This window comes from Arctopsyche grandis, chromosome 3 (genome assembly GCF_051622035.1).
Source record: "Arctopsyche grandis isolate Sample6627 chromosome 3, ASM5162203v2, whole genome shotgun sequence".
Classification (NCBI taxonomy): domain Eukaryota; kingdom Metazoa; phylum Arthropoda; class Insecta; order Trichoptera; family Hydropsychidae; genus Arctopsyche; species Arctopsyche grandis.
Genome location: NC_135357.1, coordinates 24,950,904 through 24,978,719, shown reverse-complemented (window position 1 = coordinate 24,978,719; position 27,816 = coordinate 24,950,904). Strand labels below are relative to the sequence as shown.

The 27,816-nt window shown below is 36.0% G+C and overlaps 4 protein-coding genes across 7 annotated transcripts; 2 read left to right on the top strand and 2 right to left on the bottom strand.

Annotated features, from left to right (window-relative positions):
* Positions 1-638: 638 nt before the first annotated feature.
* On the top strand, positions 639-4,605 carry LOC143909411 (stromelysin-3-like). The gene is made up of 9 exons (XM_077427387.1): positions 639-1,174; positions 1,323-1,478; positions 1,556-1,662; positions 1,902-2,063; positions 2,706-2,983; positions 3,061-3,443; positions 3,520-3,664; positions 3,747-4,001; positions 4,119-4,605. The coding sequence occupies exons 1-9, from the start codon at positions 1,064-1,066 to the stop codon at positions 4,304-4,306; spliced, it is 1,785 nt and encodes a 594-aa protein (XP_077283513.1). The 5' UTR covers positions 639-1,063; the 3' UTR covers positions 4,307-4,605.
* Trxr1 (Thioredoxin reductase 1) lies at positions 3,878-15,238 on the bottom strand. Of its 3 annotated transcripts, none has more exons than XM_077427389.1 (6): positions 15,123-15,238; positions 7,347-7,567; positions 6,638-7,227; positions 6,221-6,559; positions 5,190-5,381; positions 3,878-5,118 (listed from the first exon to the last, which is right to left on the bottom strand). In XM_077427389.1, the coding sequence occupies exons 1-6, from the start codon at positions 15,133-15,135 to the stop codon at positions 4,989-4,991; spliced, it is 1,485 nt and encodes a 494-aa protein (XP_077283515.1). In that variant the 5' UTR covers positions 15,136-15,238; the 3' UTR covers positions 3,878-4,988. The 3 variants fall into 3 exon arrangements, with proteins under 3 accessions (XP_077283515.1, XP_077283516.1, XP_077283514.1); XM_077427390.1 differs by having other exon boundaries at positions 7,347-7,557; positions 15,116-15,135; XM_077427388.1 differs by lacking the exon at positions 15,123-15,238 and adding an exon at positions 9,672-9,844.
* On the top strand, positions 14,712-17,842 carry sni (SDR family oxidoreductase sniffer). Of its 2 annotated transcripts, none has more exons than XM_077427391.1 (5): positions 14,712-15,012; positions 16,139-16,190; positions 16,263-16,453; positions 16,533-16,679; positions 16,746-17,842. In XM_077427391.1, the coding sequence occupies exons 1-5, from the start codon at positions 14,890-14,892 to the stop codon at positions 16,968-16,970; spliced, it is 738 nt and encodes a 245-aa protein (XP_077283517.1). In that variant the 5' UTR covers positions 14,712-14,889; the 3' UTR covers positions 16,971-17,842. The 2 variants fall into 2 exon arrangements, with proteins under 2 accessions (XP_077283517.1, XP_077283519.1); XM_077427393.1 differs by lacking the exon at positions 14,712-15,012 and adding an exon at positions 15,470-15,866 and having other exon boundaries at positions 16,746-17,096.
* MESR4 (misexpression suppressor of ras 4) lies at positions 17,095-25,906 on the bottom strand. The gene is made up of 2 exons (XM_077427386.1): positions 25,274-25,906; positions 17,095-23,470 (listed from the first exon to the last, which is right to left on the bottom strand). Exon 2 carries the CDS (start codon positions 23,455-23,457, stop codon positions 18,646-18,648), a length of 4,812 nt encoding a protein of 1,603 aa, XP_077283512.1. The 5' UTR covers positions 23,458-23,470; positions 25,274-25,906; the 3' UTR covers positions 17,095-18,645.
* Positions 25,907-27,816: the final 1,910 nt, after the last annotated feature.

The following is a 27,816-nucleotide window of genomic DNA, read 5'->3' as shown; positions in this document are numbered from 1 at the left end:
CCACGTAAATTTTTAAGTTGACCGAAAATGGTACCTCCCCTTATATCAAATTTTGTTTTGTGACCTTACATTCCTCAAATACATAGATTATTTTTACCTTGCCTGTGAGTTTATTCATTTTTTCTTCCCCATGATTTTTAATGAAAAAGGGGACGGGGACGGGGGGGGGGGGGTAAAAAACATCAGTTAACCTGGGCTTTGCATTTTCTCTGCGAGGCCCTGCACATATTTTAATTTAATACTATTCCCGTGTTGATCTAAATGAGACTTGAATGCTTGATATCTTCCACCATAGAAATATATTTAAAGTTATCTCATCAGACTTAATCATATCCCTCAAGCGCAACATATAATAATGGTGTCCTGACCAGAAATTTTAATCCTGAGAATATGCACCTACTGGGAACACATTTACTGGCCTTATTTTTGTTTGTAAAATTCTGTAAATTTGATAATTTTTATTTTCTTATGGTGAGTATTTCAATATTTTTATAAAGTCGTAAAACTTATATTATTTATATGTAACATATGTAGTTCAGATCAACATTTTTTCTTTGTTCCATAAAGAATTATAATGTTAGGAAAGTGTAACACTGTCGTTACTGTATTTATATAACTGAATATAATAATATAATTTTATAATAACAATCCACTGCGGAAATAAAAACATCGCAAATTTATATCTAAAAATAATTGCATGTAAATTTACCTTGTGTACTTTGCGTTGACAGGATATTACTCTTTAAATTATAGTTTACAAATAAATTAGCTGAAATTTAGTTAAATACGACCACAGAGGATGTGTGGTTGTTCAATAATGGCCGATTCTTAAAAACTAGGCGAGAAAAGCATTGTCATAAATTTTTCCTGTCTTTGAAATAGACCACCGTGATCCTTTCCATTGATCTTGAGGTCAAAATTTATTCATAATTCCCCACTAACGATAAGCCGAACATTGTTTGCGTCAGTTGTCTACGTATGGGTAAAAATTTTATCATAAATAGGAGTTCAACAGCCAACGTCGTATGTTTATTTTCGGCATTGATACCCAACGGAGGCCACGATGGAGTCCTCTATCAAATGCGTCTTATTCGTACTGCTGCAAGTCTTGGTGCTTTTTGCTCACAGCAAACCAGCTCCGTCTCGACTCCCCGTAATCCCATCTAACGACCAGGTATTTGAAATACATTACATATAATTCACATTTGTACATGAAATTCACTCAAAGGTTACATCAAATTATCACATATAATTTACACAAATCAAATATTACATACATATAATTGAGGCCATAGATAATGATCGGTGCAACTAAATTTCAGATGAAATTCATGCAAAGGTTTGGTTACCTAGGCGGTGATCCATCGTCGGATTTTGCAGCGCAATACACGGAAGAATCGGTCGTCAAAGCCATTTCAAATATTCAAAAATATGGGGGCTTACAACAAACTGGCATTTTCGACAATAAAACTATCGAGGTACATTGTTTTTATTCTTCAAAATTTATTTATGCATAAAATATGCGAATTGTCATTAAAATGTGTGATATCTGCAGTTGATGAAAAAACCACGATGTGGCGTTAAAGACATTGTACAAGGACATCGACCAAAGCGGTATGTTGTAGCTGGAAGACCCTGGCAGAAAAAGGAGTTAACTTATTAGTAAGTACAATGCAATAATATACTGATTTTATTTATTTTTGAAACTCATAAATTCATTTATTTTAAACAGTAAATGTTCAATTAATAGTGAAGGTTTATCAATGGAATTTAATAATAATCCTAAAATGAACCAAATACATTAATATAAATATTGGATATGTTATATGTATTGCAAAGAAAAATTTGCTTCTCTGTCATGTTAATACGTACTAGTTTTAAACTTGCGTTTTGATTTATAGTATAGGAAATTGGAATGGTGATTTAGGAGAACAAGCTGTCAGAGAATCGGTCAGAAAAGCTCTTAATCTGTGGGCACCTTATGGAAAATTAACCTTCATACCGAGCAATAACCCATCGTCTGATCTTAAAATTTCATTTGGAGTCGGAAATCATGGTGACCAGTAAGTATTTCATATCAAAATCTATCCAATTAGAATTTGAATGCTAAATTAAATACATAAGCCAGCAGTATGGCTGCGTTTATGTTAAGCACCAAGATATTACCGGGTTCGATCCCGTGCTAATCTTAAATGCTGCTGGTCAGACTTAGATATATGTGACTCGAAGTCGATGGTTTCCTATCAGAGTTTGACAAATTATATGATTTCATTGTTGAAACCGTTCCTCCATCAAATTGGCAAAAACCATCCTACCCACTATGTCACCAATGGGTCTACCTCAAGGGCCCGAATGTGAAACGCCCGAAAACGCAAACATCGGAAGGCAAAGATCGAAAATCGTAAGATCAAAAAAAAAGGGTGCATGGTAAACGGTACATACTCACTTAATTTGTGCGAGCAGGATACAACAGGAACAAGAGGAACAGGCTTTTCCTCCCGTATTCTGCGCGCGCACATTAATTAATTGTTAATTTCGTGTTCTTCAGCATTTTGAAATTCAGCGATTTATGTAATAAAAAATGCTGTAATGTTTGTAATTGGCTAGGAAGGCGCATTGGGGTTTACCTGTTACGCCTTCCTGGTATATATCTATGTAAAAATAAATAAATATGTAGTAATATATATAATATTGTCAATATTAAGGTATCCTTTTGATGGTCGTGGCTATGTTTTGGCTCACGCTTTCTTCCCATATGTGCGAGACGGTGGCACTGTACATTTTGACAATGACGAATTGTGGACTCTGAACAAAACTGAGGAAGACGAAGGCACAGACTTTTACTCGGTGGCCGCTCACGAATTGGGACACGCTCTGGGGCTCGGTCATTCAACAGTTCCAGAATCGATTATGTTTGCCTATTACAAAGGAGGATCGATGCGATTAGACTATGATGATATTATGGGGATGTACGAACTATACAGTAAGTGATATGATAACATGATAAGTAAAAATAAAATTGTAGGTACATCTTAACATATGTTAAACCTCGATATTTAGTCAAACAGTTTGGTGGTGAGATGCCGAAACGTGAAGACAACGATGATAAGTCACGTGAAAGCGATCAAACCCAAAGACCAAGTCCACCAAAACCTCCAACTACAACTACGGCAAAACCTAGGACTACTACAACTACGGCAAAGCCTAGGACTACTAGAACTACGACAAAGCCTAGGACTACTAGAACCACAACAAAGCCTAGGGCTACTACTTCAACAACAGTTCGCCCAGCACTTACTTTTGACGGTGATTTTGAATCTGTTGAAGATCACAAAAACAAAAATGGAATTCCTAAAGTAAATGAAAACATACGTCAATTGTGTAAGGGAGTCTATGATACTGTTTCCGTTTTGAGGGGCGAACTTTACGTTTTTAAAGGAAGGGTAAATATCATTCATTATTTTTTAATCATTAAAATGACAATAATGTAGTTTAAATGTAAACATTTTTGATTACTAGAATGTTTGGAGATTCCAAAGTAAAGGAGTTCTTCATGAGGGTTTCCCAACAACCTTAACGGCCATGTTCCCAGGCTTACCAGAAAGTGTCAAAAAAATAGATGCAGCATATGAAAACGCATTAGGCCAAATAACATTTTTCTCAGGTTTGTTCTTCAATACTTGATGTGTATGTATTATGTATATATTTATTAATTCAAATTAACATAAAACACTCAAATTTTATAGGTTCTGATCATTGGATACTAAATGGTGATCATATGGGGGGTCCGTTCAGTTTGGAGGAATACAAGGTGTACAATCGTACATCAATAAATGCCGTTTTCCTATGGCCAAGAAATGAAAGAACTTATTTGTTTAAAAATGATAAATTTTGGAGATATAACGAAAAAACAAATACACTTGATGACGGTTACCCTATGCATATGAGACGTTGGAAAGGCATTCCCGAAAATATTAATTCTGTTATTAACTGGATAGATGGTAAGCATTAGATACAATATGAATACTACATATGTATGTATGTATGCAAGTAGAAATAATTTTCAAATACACATACATATATATAAATAAACAAATTTTGCAATTAAAATATTTCAGGTTCTACATATTTTTTCAAAGGATTATTTTACTGGAGATTCGATAGCGAACTAGTGGAAGCTGACAAGCATTATCCTCTTCCAGCTCCCCAACAATGGTTTGGTTGTCCCGAAACTCCTCAAATAATACAAGAGTTACGGAAGTTGAAAAGACGGAAAAACCGTAACGCCGATGTACATATAAATTAGAATTAAAAATACGTAGTGTTATAAGAATGAAACTGCTTTTTGTAAAAATGAAACTTTTGTGCTATATTTATTAATTAATTGATAAGACAAATACAAAATTATACAATATCGAGTATACGTATATTATTATCAGGAAAACCACAATTTGTGTTTGATTAAAAATGTTTCAAACACTACATACTACTTAAGATATCATATAAAGTTTGTCTTTCGGCACCCATTTAGATAAGGTAAAACTACTATGCATGTACTAGTTTTACCTATCAAATTCCAAAATATATAAAAATATCGATCACTCTGTGTAAAAATCTGGCAAGATATTTAAAACACGTGGCAAATCCGAATTTTGTTTTTATTAAAATACATGTGACCATATTGCTTCTGATACATTCTCATAACATTCGTTAAACAGATACGATTCTACGTCATTATTTAACAATTTGAAACATGAAACTCATTCTTACACCTAAAATTTCAACAAAAAACAAAACAGGAATGCCTATTATCAACAGAAAATCTGCTAATTTATTTTCAGTACTCGCTGAAAATAATATTGAATATAAATCGTTAATGAGTAATATATTAGTGTGTGCAATACTGTGTAATTTCATTTAAAAGAAATATACATTTCGAGTGTTCACAATGAATTGTAAAAAAAGTTTATTTGTGAAAATAAATTAAATTAGCTGCAACACGATGCAGGGTTCGGATCTTTACCAGAACTCTTTGTAATATTAAGTCTAGTAAATTCTTCAGCGACTGTGGGATGAATTCCGACTGTGTTCATCAATATTTCCATGGTTAAATTACATCTGAAAGTAAATAAAACAATGTTTACATATTGTTAATCAAAATATACAACAGAATTGACAAAGAAATATACTTCATAGCTGCAGCGAAACCCTGAATAATTTCTCCAGCATGAGGTCCAACAAAATGTAGTCCCAAAACTTTTTGGGGCGCCTCCTTTAAAGTGATAGTTTTCAAAAAACAATTTTTGATAGAACGTTGTGGAATGAAATATTCTGTAGGTTTATAATACGAATGGTAAACTTCAATAGCATCAGCACCATACCTATAATAGAAATTAAAATCAAAAACCAATACACACTTCATTCATGTATACACGCATAAAATATACATATGAGCCGTTATAATTGAAAGTTGCATTCGTCCACTTTTCTTCATTTCAAGAAATATCGAAAAGAGAAGTGTGTTTTGCGTTTAACAATATATAAAAACTAGTGTTGTGCCTGATGAAATATCATCGCATATTAAGCTGTTAATTAAAAAAAACAATAAAAGAAATGTATTGGTCCTGTGTTCGATCCGCATGCGGTCGTATTTTTTTCAAATACCTTTTAAATATATTTGTTTAATATGAAAAAAAAATGGTAAAAGCTACCACATATAAACAATATAAAACAACAATAGAAAAATTAATTTAATTAATTAATTTTCAATAGATGGCGCTAAATGCTTGGAGACTTATTGCCCTAAAGGAAACATTAGTAGCACACAGTATACATATATAGAAGTTTTTTGTTGATCTGTTATTATGTTCGAATTATATTATTTTGTTGTTGGCATTGTTTTAACTGTGACGTACGTATGTCGAATCGAAAAGACTATTATAGTACGGCGAGCGTTATCGCACACAGACACACAGAATAGCGATATTATATATATATGAATGTGGCCTATAATACTTTATTCTGCTTTTCCAAGATTCTAGACATATGGAATTAAAAGAAGTGATAACAATTGGTGTATTAAGTCAAACAGAAATAGTATTTTTGGAACTGAAAATTGGAATTCCGCCACTTGCAAATATAACAGCTCAGACGTAGTATATTTCATGCTATTTATTATACTTAAATATTATTTATCCAAAAAAAACTTGTGAATACATACTTTTGAATAGCCTTATCTTCACTTAATCCAACACAGCCATATTCAATAGGAGAAAACACAGTGGTAGCAACATTGTCATAATCCATTTGTTGTTTGGAATTTCCAAACATACGACGAGCTAAAAGTCGACCGGCATGGATGGCTACAGGGGTTAGCTCTGGACGACCCTGTAACACGTCACCGACTGCATATATATTGGATACATTTGTTTGTTCATTGATTGCATCAATTTTTCCATTCTCTGGCACAACTTCAACCCCAGCTGCAGGCAGATTAAGATCTTTCGTAAGAGCATATCGTCCGGTTGCATATAATACTGTATCGAATTCATCTTGTTGTCTGTGAACAACACAATACACAAAATTAATACAAAATAACTAGTCACTGTAGCTGAAAGCGTTTGTAATATAGCCTTACTCGGTATCTGATTCAGTATTAATCCAGGTCACTAGCAATTTTCCGTTGGCTTTCTTTTCTATTGATTTTGGAATACATTTGAATTGGAAATTAACACCATGATCTAACATTTCGTTGGTAATTTTCTCAGCCATTTCTTGATCGAAGCCTCTCAATACGACAGATCGCACCAAGATAGTTGCGTCGAATCCTAAACCTTTCAAAAATCCAGCACACTCCAAACCAATATATCCCGCTCCGACGACGCAAGTCTTTCCTGGTGGAGTATCCAGACTGAATATATCATCACTCGATATAGCATATTCTAATGCACCTGGCACATTGGGATAATGAGGTCGGCCGCCAACAGCAATCACAATTTTATCGGCCGTCAATTCTTTCTTTGAACCGTTTTTCATTACAGCGATGACTGTGTTTGCATCTTTAAATTGTCCGAGTCCATTCACGTATTCAATTTTCTTGTCTCGTAGATCTACCCGTGTGACCCAATTTACAGACTTCACGTGATTCTGAACAGCTTCTGTAAGGGCGGACCAATCATTCTGTATAGTTTCGGGACTAGCAATTTTCCAACCATATGCTTGCGCATCCTGAAAATAAAAATCACATTATAAATAACTATTCATATTGTACATGGTATTTTATTATTATATTCAGTGGAATTCCGGGGAGAAGTGAAGTCATGAAATTATATATTTATTTAACGTACATTAATAGCTTCTCCTAATAATGCAGCTTGATGCATAAGCTTCTTTGGAATGCAACCAACGTTTACACAGGTTCCACCCAAACCCCATCTTGTTCCTCTCGGAGAAGGACTGACAAAGTCGAGCACTGCTACTTTAGCACCGAGATTGACGGCTTCTTTAGCGCAGGCTAGCCCACCTGAGCCACCGCCTATCACCACCAAATCATAATCATACTGGGAAGCTGAAATAAAAAAATATAAAATTTAAGATATAAACTTTGGCATAAACTTAAGTCTACTTATTAGCTTATACAATAGTGAACACTGGTTTTACCTAAAACACAGAATTAAATGTAAAATTCATTCAAATTATAAATTAACTTTGTATATGTATGTATACCTATGCACATACAACATGGAAAGCTACAAATCAATCAATAAAATATATTTTTGTAAGTATTCAGTATTAACTCATTATTGACCGCCCGAAATTTCCGAAAACTTATCTACATATAAGAATCCGGGTATTTAAACCAAACTCTTAAACCGTTCTATCAATCAAATTGAAAATTGGAATACAGCTTCTTTATAAATGTCTTCAACCTTACAAATTATCAGATCAGTATTTCTTCAACTATGATGATTACTGTATTCAATGTTGTATAAAATTTATATAAATTTCAACTAAATGGTATCTACCTTATAGATCATTGTGTTATTCACTTGAGTGAAAAATTCGATTTGAAAAGTATGTATGCTACGTAATAAAAATCCAGTCAATTTCTGTATCCAGGGATTTAAATTCTTTTCTGAATGCTATTATTTTGGAATATTATCGATAAATTCATTGGAAAAAAAATCAAGCTCTATACTATAGAAATATATATATTTTTAAATTTATTTATCGATATTTTGGATAAGATATTCTGGTAATGAAGTTTGAAACTGAATCTTTTAAATAAATATATGTATTTTTATGTAGAATAATATAAAATATCAATATCTATCAGTCAAAAATCCCAATACGGGGCCCCTCGAGTAGTCCGGGCCCTGGAACTTTACCCCAGCTTCCCTCCCCTATCGTCAGCCCTGAGTATGTAGTGAAAATGGCAGAAGACGAATTATAAAAGACCAATGAATTTATTTAAATATACACAGATAACTCTTCTAAATGCACTAGATCCGTTCTACAAGAAAACGAAAAAAAAGTAAGAAAAAGAATATAACATCTTCTTATGGAAGGGTTGTCAAATTTCATGCAAGTCAAACTGGGACACCTCCACCCCAAAAAAAAAAAATCAGATCTTTGACTTTTCTATAGATATATTTTCAATCGAAGTGATAATGTTTAGAATATCTATAATTGATTTTTTCCCCTACTATTTTTAATATATGTAAATGAAGAAACTTCAATGAGAGGATAAGTGAAAAAATCTAATGAGGCTTTTGGTGCTTTTTCTTCAGCTAAAAAAAAAACTTTTAAATATTCAAATAGCTTTAGAGAGCGCTATATTTCAGGTAATAGTGATAGCCACGTAGTTTTTGAATGTGAGAGTAGATTTTTATATTCAATATATTATCAAAATCACAAAAAATTTTTTAGTCTTTCTGTTCTGAAGGTGTCTATTCTGCGTCTGCATGTGATGAATTAATCTGAGTGTGAGAAAATTATCGATTCAAGATAAACTTCTACACGTAGTTCTCCAGAAAGTATAAGCCAAAGACAAATAGTTCATTGTTGAATATTTCTGCAGTGTTTAATAGACTGTCTGGTCCAGACATCGACTTTTTGTTTATAGTTTATGTTAATTCTGAGTTAAAAACTTCTGTGGGAATTTAAAAAGTTGTAAACCGGGACATTTAGGCGTCCTGAGAGGTTTGTTCGGGACACTGGGACATGAGACTTAAAACTGGTGACAATCCTGATTAATCGGGACGCCTGACAACCATACTTTTTTAGTGGTATCAATTTATTTTCTTTCCTTACAGCTCTTACTGAACCGATCCAGCGCCTTACAAGACTTAATAATTCAATAGTACAGCAATAAAGTGCCGTACATATTATTAATACATTCCAAATAAGTAGTCAACATACTCGAAACAAGATTTTAAACCAAACTGCATACTCGACAGTATAAATGTATATTGCGCCACACTCAAATGGGATAAGAAATACTAATTTTAAATTTGACTTGTAAATGGGTAAGTACGTATTAAATATAACATTGCACAATATCTCGCAATGCGGTTATGGACGTTAAACGTGACGTCACGATACGAAATCGACCGACATGGAACATCGATTGAGGTTATGTGAGGGCAATATGCGACGATCGTCACACTAACCGAAGTTGGCGAAGGCTCTGATGGCCTGAGCGTGCGCCCCCATCGCCCCCCGCGCCGCCGCCCCCAAAAGCGCGCACGCCGATAACATGACAGCACTGAACTATCCGACCCCCCTCCCCCATACCGCATCTAGCTGTCAGTACTGAGCCAGTGAATGTCAACCTGTGGGGAGTGCACGAGTCATATGTTGTACATTTTTATTGTTGTGTATTATCCGGTAAGGTGATTACTGGTCACAAAGTCACTAAAATCTCTATAACGGAACATCTGGCAGCCGAAAAGTCCATCATACTGACGATAACTATCATAGTAACGAGAACTTGAGTGCCAAATATTGTGTATTCGCGATTTTCATGGCAAAAATTGTCTTTGTGACCACCCCAATGTGACGAATAGTCCAATTACCGTATTATCCGGTTCGGTAATTACCGGTCACAAAGTCACTAAAATCTCTATAACGGAACATCTGGCAGCCGAAAAGTCCATCATACTAGCGAGAACTTGAGTGCCAAATATTGCGTATTCGCGATTTTAATGGCAAAAATTGTCTTTGTGACCGCCGCAATGTGACTAATAATCCAATTACCGTATTATCCAGAGTATTATTATCCAAATCACAGTATTATCCAAATTAATTGTTATCGATTTCTTCCCTACAGACAACACCCAGTTTACCGAGTTTTCTAATTAGATCACTAGCTTCAGCTGATCTAATGTTTTATAAAGTTACGACTTAAGAGGACTGTACACCCGAAACCTTAATTTTGTTGCCGTTCCTTTCTTCGATATATATATTGAGTGAATGTATATATTGAGTAAATGCGACAGTTCCGCTTCGACCAGATAATACGTATTTTAAATCCACAAAATTGAGGTTTCGTATTCTCCAATTTTCTCCTCCAAAACTGGACCAACTTTTAAAAAAATTTCATCATCGGTATGAGAAAGATATTTTCTGTGCAACTATGCGCGTATTTTTTTTAAATCGACCGTTAAATAAGCACGCTGGACTCTTTTCGTGGGTGTAAAAAAGAGGCGATTTTATTGATGTTTGACGGCTCCTAGCTCCGATAAAAAATGGGTCTACGTGACGAGCCAGAATGTTAAATTACAGAAAACACAAATATCGGAAGGCAAAGATCGAAAATCGAAAGATCAAAAAAAAAGGGTGCATGGTAAACGGTACATACTCACTTAATTTGCGCGAGCAGGGTACAACAGGAACAAGAGGAACAGGCTTTTCCTCCCGTATTCTGCGCGCGCACATTAATACGGGAGGAAAAGCCTGTTCCTCTTGTTCCTGTTGTATCCTGCTCGCGCAAATTAAGTGAGTATGTACCGTTTACCATGCACCCTTTTTTTATCTTTCGACTTAAGATCTTTCGATTTTCGATCTTTGCCTTCCGATATTTGCGTTTTCTGTAATTTAACATTCTGGCTCGTCACGGAGACCGATAAAAAATAGCTAATCAAAAAAATAAAACGATAGATGCAACCCAATGGTGGATATCCATAGCATATTAAAAAAGAATTTCTCTGGTGCCATAATTGAGGAAGGGAGAAGTCTAATACGTTTGTATGGACAAGGCGCTGGTGTCCAGCCCTCTTAAGTTTTTTTTACTTCTACGTAATCATACTATTATTCTAAACATCATGTGATTACTGCTGATAGCCTGATGAAATTTATAAGAGTAAACTATTATCACCAATTCGATCTACCTACATACATACACAATATTTATATCGCCGTTTATGTACATATTTTCATTGGGTGATTGAAAACTTAATCAATTGTGATAATTTCACTTCAAATTTAGGGAATTCATTACGCAAACAGACACAGTGAAGAATAATGACGTTGCACAATTTATTACATAAGATAAGTGTTCAAAAAAATATTACGGCCGCCCTCTAAAAACAAGCGCCCTGTGGCGACACCTTATCTAGACGTAAATACTACAATAAACTGTAATTAATCTGAAATTAGATGTGTTTATTCTTAGATTACGAAGAAGGGGAAAGTCAGCACATACAAATGTACAAACATATATCACAGACCATCTATAAATTTTTAATACTAGCTACGAAGCATGACTTTCAATGATTGATTCATGCAGACTAACCACGAGCTAATAAAATCAATAAATTCCTCTATCAGTCTTTTAATTAATAATGACATTCATGACATATCAACGTTTATTCCGTACATCGATTACACTCGTATTGATAATAATGAAGGAAAATAAGGATGAGCAAATTATTATTTTCAGTGAGATTATACTAATTGAATATAATCACTTGGAAGCAATACTAGTAAGATTTAAACAGGTGTAAAAAAAGGCAAAACCAATGGGAAGGATTTTGAAGATATTTTTTTATAAAAATAAAACTCATTTTTACTAACCCTTTTCTTATTATTACATCTAGAATCTAGATTCTAAATGTTCAATTACAGCGTATTTTGCAATAGAAGATTATGTCAAGCATCATCTGATGATAAAATCAATCTGTATGGCCTTATCTATAGTAGGCGTGTTGCAAAAACTGATGTACGCACATATCGATGCATTCTTTAGTTCAAAATATATATGCAATAAAACTGTTGCCAAGTAAAAATATCCATTCATTTCCCCTATATTTTCTTCAATAGATAATTTCTTAAGAGACTTTGTATGTATGTATGTAAGTATTTTTGATTGGGAACTGTTGGGAATATTTCTATGACGACGATTCAAATAAATGTAATAAAAAAAAAAACAAAGAGTATTTACTATTAGATTCGCCATGTTTAAGCTGTTTATATTACAAATACTGAGCGAAGCCAGGTAAAACAACTAGTATATAATATTCTAAAATACTGCATGATTTGAACAGAAAAAAAACTCACATCAAACTACGACAATGACGGCTGACAGTCTCTCACAGAATTGGGTCATAGAATATCATTTGTACACATCGATTTTTTTATTGCTTATGTATGTAGGTTTTCACATGTAAACGGCGCTGGTACAAAGCGTACATAAATTTATTTTGTAATATGTATTTTAGTGTAAAATTATCGATTAATACAATTAAGAACTTGGTAATTTTTGCGAAGGTCAATCCCATCAAGCGCACGGCATTTCTTACGCTGAATTCATCGTTGTTAATTAGTTCTATCAGTAAAAAAAAGGCAATTGGAGTTTTAATATTGGAGATATGGTTAGCGTTAGCTTATGGTTGGTTTGCGGTTTGACCAATAAGCAATGGCAGGTTTTTCTCTTACTTTTTTACACGACTGAAGGTCATGAATTGTGAAGGTCTCGATTTAGCACGACGATCAATCTTGGAATCGAGCAGGAAAATATATTTATTGTAATCGTCGATCAATTAAGATATCGAGCATTGAATTGTTTTTCAAGTAGCTCATTGGAAACTGTCAGTGTTTGATTTATGAATTATACAAAAATGTACATCATTTTACTTGAAATACAACAACAATGTCACACAATAGCTTTCTTGGAATAGAAAATTTTTGTACTAGTTTTCTGTTCTTTGCTATTTTACTTTATCTACATTTCAGATTTGAGATGAAAAATGCAAGCCTCGCGCTGTGAAAATTTTACATTATATTATAACGGAACGAGTCATCATTGATGACGTCATTTCATTAATTACGTAGCTTGATATTCATATTGCAGGATCTACATAGATTATATGATAAAATCATTCAGATAGTACATATATTCTAAAATATTCAGGCGCTGGTTATGAAAAGATTGATCATCCCAATAGCGCTTGACAAATAAAATTTTAATATTCAGCGCATTTACTATGATTGATACTTAAATTTTGGGGATATCGTATTGACACAACACATGCACAAGTTTAAATAATGGCATCCTATATCATACATGCTACAATTTTAGTACATATATAAACGCTGTATGCTCGGCATAACGAGGAAAGATAAGATACGGAATACGTGGGTGAGAAATATGACAAGGGTAGTGGATATAGTGGAGAGAGTGAAGAGATTGAAATGACAATGGGCGGGTCACGTAGCTAGAAGAATGGACGAAAAGTGGACAAAAGAAATGCTGGAATGTTACCCGAGAGAATGTAAAAAAGTGAAAGGAAGGCAGCGAAGAAAAGTGGACGAAATTAAAAAATGTGTGGAGTGAAATGGATGAGAGTTGCGCAAAACAGAGACGAATGGAAGTGTGTTGGAGAAGCCTTTATCAAATGGTAGATGGTGACTTTCTATATTTTTTATCAATTTTTCGGTTCACATATCATCATATGCTCTTATCTTCATTTGGTTCGGCGATTATTTCGCAAAAACCGATCTCGCGCAAGTCATTAAAATCTCGATCACGGAAAATCTGGCACCCAAGAACTTAATCAATCGAAAGCCACCCAAATGAAATATTGTTCTAACGAGAACTCGAGTGCCAATGTTCCGTGATCGAGATTTTAGTGACTTGGGCCAGATCGCTTTTACCGGAATAATCCGTTTACCCTTCATTAATTATGAAATATTTAAATTTTTCAAAATATATTTCAGCTTATTCAGCTATTACCCACTGTCTAATAATATGCAAAATCGCAATTTTGATAGAATTTTGCAACGTTTATAAAATAGTCGAAGAGTTCATTTCAAAATTCATAAAAAACACAATTTAAATATATGTGTATATAACGGGAAAGGGAACGCTCATCGTGTTAGATGCTTCTAGATGCACATATCTTATAAAACTAGTGATTCATTTGTAATAAAGTTGAAAGCAAAATATTCAGTTTGGCTACAGGATTAAGAAATTTCAAGTTATTATAAAAGCAATTCTATGATCAAATGGAGTATTTTATGAGCATGTTGATAATAACCCTTTGTAAAATAATCGATTAATTTTTGGCGTTAAAAATGACGTTTCCTTTCAACATATTTTAAAAGTGATTTGATTTTTAATATACATACATACATAAAGATAAACGAAATTATGCGACGAACGTGCAAATAACTTAAACAACAAAATCTACATGGCTCGTTTTTTTCGGCCCTAAGGCCAAATATAGCCAGCCGCGCCGGAGAACACACACACGTGCACGAAATACTTTTTACGTCACACATCGCTCATAATCATGTGCATGTGTGTGAACGCATAGGTCGGTCGGTAGTGGTGTGGAGAGTGCTGCCGAGCGTGGTGACAGTTGTCGGCATTTAGTAATTTAGTGCGAGATGCAAAGCGCTCTCGTGACCGGGTGCAACCGCGGTTTGGGGCTCGGCCTGGTGTCGGCTCTGGTCAGGAAGTACCCTCGAGCCACGCTGCTGGCTGCCTGCAGAAAGCCCCAAGATGCACCGGTGAGCATTTTCGGGACATACTCTACTGCTCTCGCTCTCACAACCCCGACAACGTTCCCACACGTTCGATTGCGGATTTTGTGAAAATTCTATTGACTAAAATGACTCACCTATCGGTGCCATTGCACAATTAGGTGTAAATATGATGCTGACGAGACACCAACAAAAGACACGACCAACCCGCTCGACGACAGCCGTCGGACTGAAGCGCTGCGGCAACCACGCGACATATAATAATTCAAATCGCGCGCCGAAACGACATTCCCCTCATTAGCACTGTTGCCAACTCGTTTACTATGGAGTCGTTAAAAAAGTGACGTTGACTCCGACGTTTTTGCACAATTCGATTTTAAAAATCTATTTTTTTTCCAATGGGTATTTTTTCAATTTCGAATATCTCTGGAGTATTAATTACAGGTGCCGCGCCGCATATGATGTGACGACTTTCTCTATTGGTGAGTCACTCTTAGTCGGTAGCATCGGTAATACGATATTCATATTGTATCAATTTTTGGCCACGAAAAATCGGTAATTGGACTATTCGTCACATTGGGGTGGTCACAAAGACAATTTTTGGCATGAAAATCGCGAATACACAATATTTGGCATTCAAGTTCTCGTTACTGTGATAGTTATCGTTAGTATGATGGACTTTTCGGCTGCCAGATGTTCCGTTATAGAGATTTTAGTGACTTTGTGACGAGTAATTTGTGACCAGTAATCACCAAACCGAAAAATCACGGGGTTTTACGAAAGCATGAAATTTTTAACGACTCGAACTACTCCCTACAGCCCTGATGAAAACAACTCAAATCAAAACCGAGTACAAAAATTCACATTTCATTTTCGAACAGGTGACCTTTTTAAAAAGTCTCCCTTCAGTTTTTGCGCCTTTTCCTTTTAGTTTCCATTGCTAAGAATTGAGTAAGTAGATAGATGTAACACTACAGTCGTTATATTGATGAAGACTTTTTTTTAAAGGGAAGAACATATGCCCATTTTACTAGTGTGAATTGTAAGAACACACTCATTAGATATAAACATTACACAATTACATAAAATGATTTTAAATTTGAATCACGTGATGGTATGTAATATGGTCTACCAAAATGTAATATGATTGCAGGAACTCCAAGAACTAAGCGGAAAATTCGAAAATCTTCACATAGTGAAATTAGGTAATTTGAAACATTAGCTAGCATAAAATTTAATATCTTGGATAAAAATTAATGATACGAAATGTTTCGTAGATTTATCAGATATCGATTCGTACAAAAGTGTGGTGGAAGAAATATCAAATTATACCAAAGAGAATGGTTTAAATCTATTGATAAACAACGCCGGTGTAACTTCCAAGTTCACAACGTTGAATTATGTCAAATCTCAACAGCTAATTGACAATTTCATGATTAACACTGTAGCTCCGATACTGCTGACTAAAGTGAGTTTATTTTTCTAAAATTTAGAAAGTACAATAACAATTCTACATAAACATTTAATTGGAATATTATTCCATACAGCAACTGTTACCATTGTTGAAACTCGCTTCCCAAAAAAATCCTTCGTCGATTGGAATCAACCGGGCTGCCATCGTTAACATGAGTTCAATCCTAGGCTCCATTGCATTGAATGATAATGGAGGATTTTACCCCTATAGATGTTCCAAAGTAAGTTAATTTAAATAATTAGTAGTGTCGTCGCTGTAATTGAAATACCCTGATGCTTTTTTTTAGACAGCATTGAATGCCGCAACTCGGTCAATGAGCATCGACTTGAAGAAAGACAACATAATGGTAGTATCGTTGCATCCCGGTTGGGTCAAAACAGATATGGGAGGAGCAAATGCTCCACTCGATATCGAAACCAGCACTCAAGGAATGATCAAGACGTTAGAAAGCTTGAATGAAACTAGTACGGGCCGTTTCTATCAATACGATGGAGAAGAACTGGCCTGGTAATCAATTAAACAAAACAACAAAATAATATCAAGGTATATGTATATTTTCTTAATAATATAAATTTGTTTTTAAAATGATTTTTGTAGGGTGTTTCATAAATAAAAATAAAACTTTTGTTTATGTTTGAAAATCGTTTTATATTCCTTACATAAAAAGTATTTATTAATATGAATACAGGCATGATTCAACATTTATCACACATCCATTTTTACAAGTAATTTGTGTTTCAGCAATTATGTCAACATTACTTTCTAGTACAATTAATTAGTAAATAGTGAACTTTCATCAAGATTAAATTGTAACAATCAAGTGATATACATACAAGCGAATAACGCAATCAAGAATATAACGAAGTAAATTTTTTTAAATTTTAATTTACATAAAACATTTGCACTCGCCCAAGAATGCAGCCAAGTTTTTACTATTTTAATAATAATAATCTTTACACTTATATTTTTTTAATAATTTTTGAAACCAATTTACAACATATGTATTTAATTTGAATTGTGCCTACAGTATCTCTTCAACACAATATCATTATAAATCATAATCAATAAAACGATAACTAAATAAGAGTCAATAAAATTCCCAATAAAGATGTAGTTTATTGTGATGATATTCGAAAAATAAAAGCGAGAGTTTGTATTGGCGTCAATGTAAATAACACTGATACTAAAGAATATATATATGTACATACATACTGAAAAAACTATATCAACTTATATTAAAATATTGAACCCCTAAAACGCCTTTATCATGTCAGTATTAACTATTAATATTCGAAGTTAAGAAGGCATAGTGATCGAAGGGTTATTTAAGAACAATAAGTAAATGCATGTTGTATTATAAATAAATTCATATAAAAAATTCCCAATGATTGTTAATGAGATTTTTACTTAATTTGTATTGGCATTAATCTTTTAGAGCTGCGTAGGTTTTCATATTGACGGGAAACCTGTCTATTTTTTTAAAATCTTATTTCCAATTTATGCACCCTAGCGTATTTTAATGAACCATAGTTTTTATTTAAATTGTTGTCATTATATTTTAAAATGCTTATGTTCTACATATTTATTGCATGCTAACTATTCCTTAATGGGAGTTACCATAAATGACATTATTCAATAAATACTTAAAATTTAAACAAATACATTACATGTGAAGTGCAGACGACAGACCAAATGAGAAAACACTGAAATTTAAATCGGAGACATAATCAATAATTACACTATTTCATTAAATTTATACCGAGTACTAATGAACTTCAAATATTTTACAAACCATTTCGTATTTGCAATACTTCTATACTAATCATAATTTTTACAAAAAGCACGAAAAATAAGACTAGATAGAAACTATTGAAAGGTGAATAGTGACGCTACTATAATAGTAACATCATCAAATTTATATTTCTAATTATATTACATACAAAAAAAACTAGAGTACAGAAAGAATATGTCACTGAAACAATCCTATATATTCACACATACAAATGTTAAACCATAGCTTAATTAAAAATCAAAAAATGTTAAAATACAATGAACGAATGAATGAATGAATGAAAAGATGCTATCGGTGAATGTGCGAAAATTTCACTGTACAACAGATATGCTAGTCCATCAACAAAACGATAAATCAACACTTGCAAACTCTACAAAATTACTGCGTAAAACAATTATTTGTGTAAATTATCCTGTCTGACACGACAATCCGGACAAAACCATTTTCCTTTCGGTGGTACCATAATACCAACGCATTCAAAGTGAAACCATTCTATAGAACAACCGTCGGCATCGCAAGCGATCATCTCCGATACTTCATCGTAAGGACAGCGACAGTAGCAATAGACGCTTTCACCTTCTCGGGCTTCTCGTGCTCCAGTCGGTCGAGGAAAAGGTATATCGCTATCCACCGGAGGAAGAATCTCACTGACTTTAGCGCTTTCAGGTTCTCTTTCAGATGGTGAATAAGGATCTTTAATTTGCAAGACACCTTCTTTACTCGAATCCGAATCTTCACTACTCGATTCCTTCGGTGGTGAGATCATCGGAACGATCGGTTCAGGGGCAGGTATGGTTATATCTGGAACGCGCGGAATCTCCGGGAGGATACGAGGGCTTTCCTGTTGGACCACACTGGGAGACGGGAGATCTTCTTTGCGCCATTCCAATTTTGGAGGCTGGTGCGGTTTCATCATGTGCTCCTCGTCGCTAGAGTATCCATAGAATTTATTTGGTACTCTTCTACGTTTCGACGCTCTTTTGCTATCGGCATCGGACAATGCACCCGAGCTGATCTTCATAGACTCGCCAATGTGTGTACTTTCCTGCAACTGTACAGTATTAGATTGAAGGGATATGGTTATTTTATTGGATACACCCGGTTGCTCCAATATCGGAATGTTTACACCGTCTGAAATCAACTTAGAAGTAGATTCTAGGATCATCTCCAATTTCTTTTCTTTCTTTCTCTTTTTAACTTTAATTTTTTTTCTTTGTAATTTATCAGTATCGTCCGGTGAAGGTGGACGACTTGATTCAAAATAAGTCCCGTTGTTGATGGGGGTTCCTTCTACCGATTGTATCAACTGATTCCGCTTTTCAGCTAATAACTTGTTTGCAATTTTCTCTGGATGTTTATCATAAAACTCTTCATCAGTCGCCGATTCATCGCTGTCTAAATCAGATTCCGCAAACGAAAGATCCTTTGATTTACTAACGCGCAAGGGCGATTCTCCGATAGCCATTATATCTATTGCAGAAGTGTGAGACGCATCGCTGTCTTTGCGAGTATTGTTACGCCTTTTAGGAGAATTTGTACTAGAAGAATCGGAAGATGAACTAGAGGATGACGATCCACTACTGGAGGAGCAACTACAATTCGTCCCACTACAACAAGAATCGCTGTCACTACTACTATCGCTAGACGAAGATATTGTTTCAGATTTACCCTTTTTCTTTGAAGTTTTAGTTTTCTTTTTTGGACTGCTATCTCTACTGACGCTCACCGTAGTATCAGTTTTCGGTTTTATCTCGCCCACAATTTCGACATCTGGAGATTCATCAGTAGGAATAAGACAATAATCATGGTCAGATTCGCAAACATGTGTCGGAATATGTGGCTTTTCAATTTGTTTCTCCAAAGATTCTTGATAAAGCTTAAAATTATCCCAAATCCCTTGAACGGGCTCCGGCTTAGACTCGTCGGTTGTTTCAGTCTTAGTCGGATTTTCTTCGCTCGGATTTATGGCGCTATTTTCGGAAGCCTCGGGTTTTTTGTTTGCCTCTGAATCTGAATCGTCACTGCTGCCACTCTCGGATAGATTAAGTGCTGGCAAATTAACATCCATGAGTAAATTATCTTTGAATGACTTGCTTTTTTTGCTCTTTTTACTTTTTGTATCGTTAGTGCTGGCTACTTCACCTTTCTCACATAAATCTATGATTTCTCCATTATTATTAGAGGACGACTTGTCTAAATTATTAGGAGGTCTTTCGTTATCTAAAGAATCTGTATGCTTAGTGTTGTGTTTTGATAGCAATTTTTTGGAGATAAATTTCTGTTCACAGTTCGGCTCTACACATTCATAGGGATACTCTTCAGTGTGTATACGTTTGTGAACTTTAAGATAAACAGCCTTGGTGAAATTCAGACTGCATTCTTCACAAGTGAAGAGGTTCGGCGGAACACAAAAGTGGTAGACGTGAGGCCATTTCCTCTGCAAGCATTTTTTGCATAGAACACTTTCAGTGCCGTGTTTCCAAAACAGATGTTTTGTAATGTCCGGTTTGTTTCTATAAGCTATTCCACAACGATAGCACAGATGATGTAGTTTATGTTTCCAAACGTGGCTCGATAGCTTCGATTGATTATGACAAATTTCTAAACAAACATCACAGGCATGATGGCGCTTTCTTAAATGTACCATTAATCTAAATGCTGACGGAATGGGTTCAAACCGACAAATGCAACATCTGAATAATATTTCACTGTTTAAGATATAGACACCGGGACACAAGTGACAAATAAGTTCACTGTACGTGTAAAAGCTAGATTTGCACATTATGCATAATAATATGGACTTTTGGTGCATTTTCCTATTATGAAAATATAGATCTTTGTGCATGGTCGTAACATAGTAGCATTGGAAACACTCATAATTGTGATCGTAGGTTTTTGTACCAGTTTTACCACCAAATTCGTCCAAATTTATGTGCACATTTTCGACATCTTGCAAACAAGATCTGATCTTAGAGACTATGGTTTCTGGCAAAAGTTCTTCAGCTGTTATACTGTTAACTGTAGCCGTAAACTTATGTTGCGAGATGAAATGCAAACCTAGTTGTTTTCCATTAACGGCAATCTTACGGGCGTGATTACAATATATACAGCTATATATACTAGCGTTTAACAAAACCTCGAGCAGATCTTTTAAAGGATATCGGTCTAAAGGTTGATCCAATGTCAATTCTATAATAGGGATATCTTCACCCGGAGTTTCACTATCTTGAGACGCATCACACTTTTTGACCTCCGTATTTTCAATTAGATTCTCTTTTTCCTCATTAATCACATTCGGATCTTCCGCTCTAGGTTCCAAATCGACGGTGAGTTTGTCGCTATCTTCGCTCTCCGATGAGTATTCTGAAGATTCCTTTTCTGAAGTTACTTTCGGAACTTTAACTGTTAATTTGGGAACCCTGTTGACTTCTTTTAAAGTTTCAGTCGTCGTATCCGATTGAATGTCTTTTTCTTGCGCTTGCACGTTTGCTGCAGATTTTACAGAATTTACAGAATCAGAACTATTTTTATTAGAGCTAGAATTACTTATACTACTTATTTTAGTTTCATCGGAGGGGGCATTTGTTTGAGATTCTAAATTGACGTCCGAATCTGTCGGTTGTAATGATTCTACATTTATATCAACATCATTCGAAACATTCGTATTATCATTATTTGATAGCTTTTCAGCTTCCGTTTCCACAGGAGGCGGGGGCGGGGGCGGTGGCGTAGGCTGTGTAGTCGAAAGACAATTTTTTACTTCTTCTATTAGCAATGCCATACTACTGGCACTTATTTTTTCAGGTTTTACATCAGGAACAGCATAAGTTAATGCATTTAACGTATTTAGATTAACTCCTATACCCTCCAGTAATGATAATTCACTTATGTCTTTTTCCGGTTTGATATCGAAACCAGCGAAAGGACCCCGGTCTACAATATTTGCCATATCCATCGGAGGAAGTAAAGAAGGATTCAAAGGGGATTCATAAACTTGTTTGTTTGCAACATTTTTCTTAATTTTCTTATTAGGATCTACATCTAAATGCCCAGTATATTTATGTTTAGAATTTTTCGGACAATCAACTTTATGTCCACCCTTCGAATTACAAGATAAACAATGTCTAATCACTTGTGTGCATTCATGTGTAGCGTAATTGTCACTTTGAGTAAAAACAAGTTCACATTTACAACACGTAAGGTAAAATGTTTCCGTAAACTTCTCCACTATTTCTTCTTTGGATTTGAAGCAATTAACTTGAACGTTGTGCTTGGCTATGAGATGGGTCGAGAGTTTATCGGCTTGAGAAAATAGTCCGAGACAGAACAAGCAAATGTGTCGACCGTGAACTTCCCTCATGTGCAAAAACAAATTCCAGTTTGCAAAGTAAGTTCCACAAGCCGAACACAGCACTACCTGTCGAGCCGTTCGGTTTCCAGTACCGCTGCTGTTTCCAGCGTTGGATGGGTCCGATTCGAGCGCAGTCTCCGATGACGAAGCTTGTGACGAACAATGAAGTTGGTGTTCCTTCAACATTTCGAGGCTTTCGAACGAAGTACAACTACATTTTCGGCATTTGAATGTTACAGAAGGCTGCAAGTTTCCGTAATGGATGCCGCTTTCATCAAAAGACGAACTTCCTTCAAATTTGCCTTTGTTTATGAGCAATGTATTCTTCGCCAAAACGGGACTCGACATAGTCTTGGGTATTATATTTGTAGGCATAATAGTCGTCGCCTTTGGAAATTCGAACTCTTTAATTTCATTTATGTTGGCTTTCATTAAATCGTGATTTCCATTAGCCAACGTAGTGCCGAACATTTTGGGGTGTTGTAGGGCTTTTCTTCTTTCCAAATTATTTTTAAAAGAAGCTGCATCGGAGATTTTAGTATATTTATTCTTTTTCATATTGGCATTCGGAAACTTCTTGAGCCATTTCATCCGTTCCATGAATGTCGTAGGTCTCTTCTTTTCCGGCTTTTTAATATACGTCTCACCAACGACGGCCGGTTTGGGACGTTCCGGTCCCATAAAGGGTCGCTCCCGTATAGGTGGAGGCAGCTTTTGGGCTTTCGGTGAGCCATCGGAACCTCCATTTAATCCACCGTGGTTTTGAAATCTCATAAGAGTGACATCGTTGCCTAAATTGCTCACACCGGGCAAAAATTTATCCATCGGCAGTTGATGATATCCAGTATCTTCCATGACGGAAATTTATCTGAAAACAAAAAAATTATCACATTAATAACGGTGTCAGGAATCAGTATAAATAAATATTTCACATATATAAACGTAGAAAATATTCTTAAAATTAAATAAAAATTGTTGCACCATCATGATTTAGATTTTTTCGAAGATGTGCAGAATTCACATAAAAACTACATAGTACATACATATGCAAATAACACCGATTGTGTATGCTTTTGTATAAGATTGTTATCATTTTTAGAAATTTATATATATACATATACATATGTCACAGTCCAAGTGTATCTTCCATTTGTTCATGAAGATACTAGTTTTTTCACATACAAATCAATCTGGAAAGTTACACTATACACAAAAGAACAAATTAATAAGCGAATCAGTTTGTTCGTGTAACAAACTATTAGGTGAAAGTAGTCTCAATCATTTGACCCAACTATGTATGTTTATTTATGTACCGGAAATGGGAATTACAGCAATGTTGTAATGCTATTTCTATAGGATTTTCAAATACTGTTGAAGTTTTAACATTTTAAAGTTTCATGCAACATTAAGTGGGAGTCTATTTGAAGATGGCTCCTGACCGTTAGCATTTTTGTGTATGATAGTATTTTAATGAACGCACTGGGGTGAATATTCGGACTGTAACATACATAGTTAATATCCATAATATATCACACAATTCATAACTTGTATAGTAAAACTGCTAGTTGAATTTGTACACAATTGATATTTGAAAGTGTCTAATAGACAACATCATATCTTTTGCTTGGTTTATATATTTACTACTAGTGGAATTAATAGCGGTTATACCCGGCTTCGTTCGGTATTTGGAATATAAATCGCTTAAATACGGCTAATCTAATAGTAAACATTTTAAAAAATTTATTTGAATAGTTATATTTTATTTTAATTTATTTGAATATTCAGTTGTTTTTTTATTAAATTTAACGTCACAGATTCTACGAACCAAAACTTACATACATACAAAGACTTTTTAATCAAAGTATTTGTAATATAGTAAACATTTTATTAAATTTATTTGAATATTCATTTGTTTTTCAAAAATAGTTACATACAAAATCTTTTTCGACATTGTATATTAGATATTATTATACGAGGCGTATCGATAAACACTTTCACTAACAAAATTGAAAATTTTACACGTCGTTTTTGGACGATTGAAACGTAAATGAAAAATATAAATGAATTAGAATGATTAATGTTGTGAAATCGTCAAATGTATAATTAGAAATTTTCATTGAAAAATTTGTTATCATTTATGTCACATATATATATAGTGGTATTTTTTATAGGAATTAGACATAGCAAATCGTAGGGATGAGATTTAAAAATTCACACGTGAAACTTCAACGGGGACATATGTTGCAAGAATGTTTATGTAATACGTCAAAAATATGTTTGACAAAAGTCACACACTATTCGCGCGAAATAAAAAGTGAGGGAAAAAAACCAACCAGAGCGCAATTGAGAGGCTATGGTCGTCGTAACGTGTGGCAAAACGAACGAGTGCACACATCGAACGAGCAGTGGAGAAGAATGCGAGGATGCGAAGTGAATGGAGATCTGCACGGATCGCTTTGTGCGCATTAGACGGGCGGCGGGGGAGGGGTGGGGGGCTGCGAGTGAAAATGGCGGAGGCGGGGGCGAAGGAGTGCGGGGGCGCCGAGTCGTCGAGTCGTCGAGCCGCGTCCCCGTCAAACGTCAGATCGATCACTTTTGGCGGCAAAACGACGATGCACTCCGGGGAGAGGGGACGGGGCGGGGGCGCGGCAAATGGCGCGGCAGGACTCACCTGTCCGGAAGTGGGCACGAGGCAGGCGGGCGGGCGGGCGGGTGGGCGCTCGCCCGAGTCGAGGCTTCCAGGGCGCAGGCGTGTGCGGCGGTCGAAGAGCTGGTGCGGGTCGGGGGTCGGGGGTCCGGGACGAGGTCCAAGGTGCGGAGCCCGAGACGTGGTGTGGGTCGGGCCGGGTCGCGAGGCGTGTCCGTGTCCGTGTCCGTGTCCGGTGCGGTGCGGCGCGTTGTGGAACTGTGGGTGTAGAGGTGTGGGTCTGGCGGGCGCCCCGCCGCTGCCGGTGCCGGGAGGCGAACTGAGGCCGAAGAGCGATGCGAGTCGATCGTCCACAGGCCTGGCCGGGGGGCGGAGCGTCTCGCGACTCGCGGCGCCCCACTCGTCCCCCCTCGGCGCCTCCGCCCCGCTGCTGGCTCTCTACGGCCACGGCCACCGCCACCGCGCACTCACACTCACACTCGCGCACACACACCCTCGCTCGCTCGCACACACCGAGGCGCTCCGGCACGCGCACTCACACATCGCCGATCCAAAACAAACGAAATAGCGTCGTTTGCGGCTCTCTTCCGTTTTTGATTACGATCGCTATGTCGACGCTCGCACTATCGTTTACCTGCGATCGAAATATATGCGAATGTTTTTAATTTCGTTTGGGTTTATTGTGCCCGTAATTCGAAATTTCCAAGTCGATGCGGCTGTGGATCTTTTTAAAATGTGAATCGATACCAGGATAACCGCCGCTACTAAAATCGCTCGCACGGGTCTCTTGTCGCGTGAAAATACGACGTGCAGAAAACAGCCCAAATATTGCTCAAAACTGCCTAAATTTCGTATAAAAAAGCATTTTTTTTTACATATATACCAGGAAGGCCTTACAGGTAACTTCAATGCGCCGGTAAACGGACTACTAGTCAAATGTGAACCGGTCGCTCTAGGTCGGTCACACGTGATCACCCGTCACACTAAAACTGGTCACACCCAAAAATTCAACTAATTTTTATTTTTTGGGTGTGACCAGTTTTAGTGTGACGGGTGATCACGTGTGACTGATCTAGAGCGACCGGTTGTCCTGTGAGCGGTTCACATATGACTAGTAATCACCGAACCAATGCGCCTTCCTAGCCGATTACAAACATTGCAGCATTTTTTTTTATTATTATATCGCATTTTTCAACAGTGAAATCGGAGAAAATAGCAAAGTCTGATCGACCTGGCGTCACAAATATCCAGGTCTGACCAGCAGCACTACAGATATACTCAGAAAAATTATTTTCAATCGAGGTCAGCTCATGGTATTTAAAAATTAAAGTGAAACGTAAAGGAGGTTTTTAATAAAAGTTATTCAACATTCAAACTCAAAAATTTGTATTTTGACAAGTAAATTTTTGTATTCATTTATTTGCTTTACAGCTTATATAAATATATTACTTATTATACTATGGAGGATGGACGAATGAGACGACTGGCATGTTAATGCACGTGTTTATTATATGACAGCTGAAGACAGAGTGAGTAGTAGCTCTCCGAACCCAGCCGAGTTGGTTCCCACTCGCAGGAAGGCAACCAAACTCGACCATGTCGTATAAGCGAGCCGCCACAATACTATACGTCATGGAGATGACATCATAAAAAGTTACTACTGAGGGTTGAATATTAGCTGTGATAAATAATAAATATATAGAGACTATCCCCTTTTTTGAAAAAATGTCTTGGTATTTTTCGTTAAGTACCTTGTAAAATAGTTTGGGATTAAAAGGGTTAAAAGGGCCCTTTCTCACGTTCCTTACGCCTTTTTGAAAAAGGAATCCGGAACTGAAACTGAAAAAATAATCGGGATCCGGAACTGAAACAAGAATTTGGATCTGGACATGAAAAAGTAATCTGGATCCGGAAATGAAACAAGAATCCGGATTCAAAACTGAAAAAGGAATCCGGAACCGCAACTGTAAAGGAATCTGCACCCGAAAACGAAACAAGAATCAGGATACGGAACTGAATAAAGAATCCGGAATAGGAAATGAAAAAGGAATCGAAACCGGAATCAAAGTCACATATATCATGAATTAATATCACAAAAAAATATATTTTTTCGATAACGTCACGGATTCTCCCACCCAAACCTTACAATGTTTCTTTCGAAGTTGTGGTTCGGTGATTACTAGTCAAATGTGAACTGGTCACAGGACAACCGGTCGCTCTAGATCGGTCACACGTAATCACCCGTCACACTAAAGCTGGTCACGGGAAAATTAGTCACACCCTAAAATCGGTCAACCAGTTTTCTCGTGAATTTTGACATATGTACATTACCAATAAGATTGTCAAATTTAACAAATTTGGTGTAATTCATCCTAGTTCAAATACACATCTGTATATTAAAAAACGCCATGTGATGTTGGCAATGTAATAATCGTCAGCCGATTGAACTATGGAGGATGAACGAATGAGACGACTGGCATGTTAATGCACGTGTTTATTATATGACAGCTGAAGACAGAGTGAGTAGCGGCTCTCCGAACCCAGCCGGGTTGGTCCCCACTCGCAGG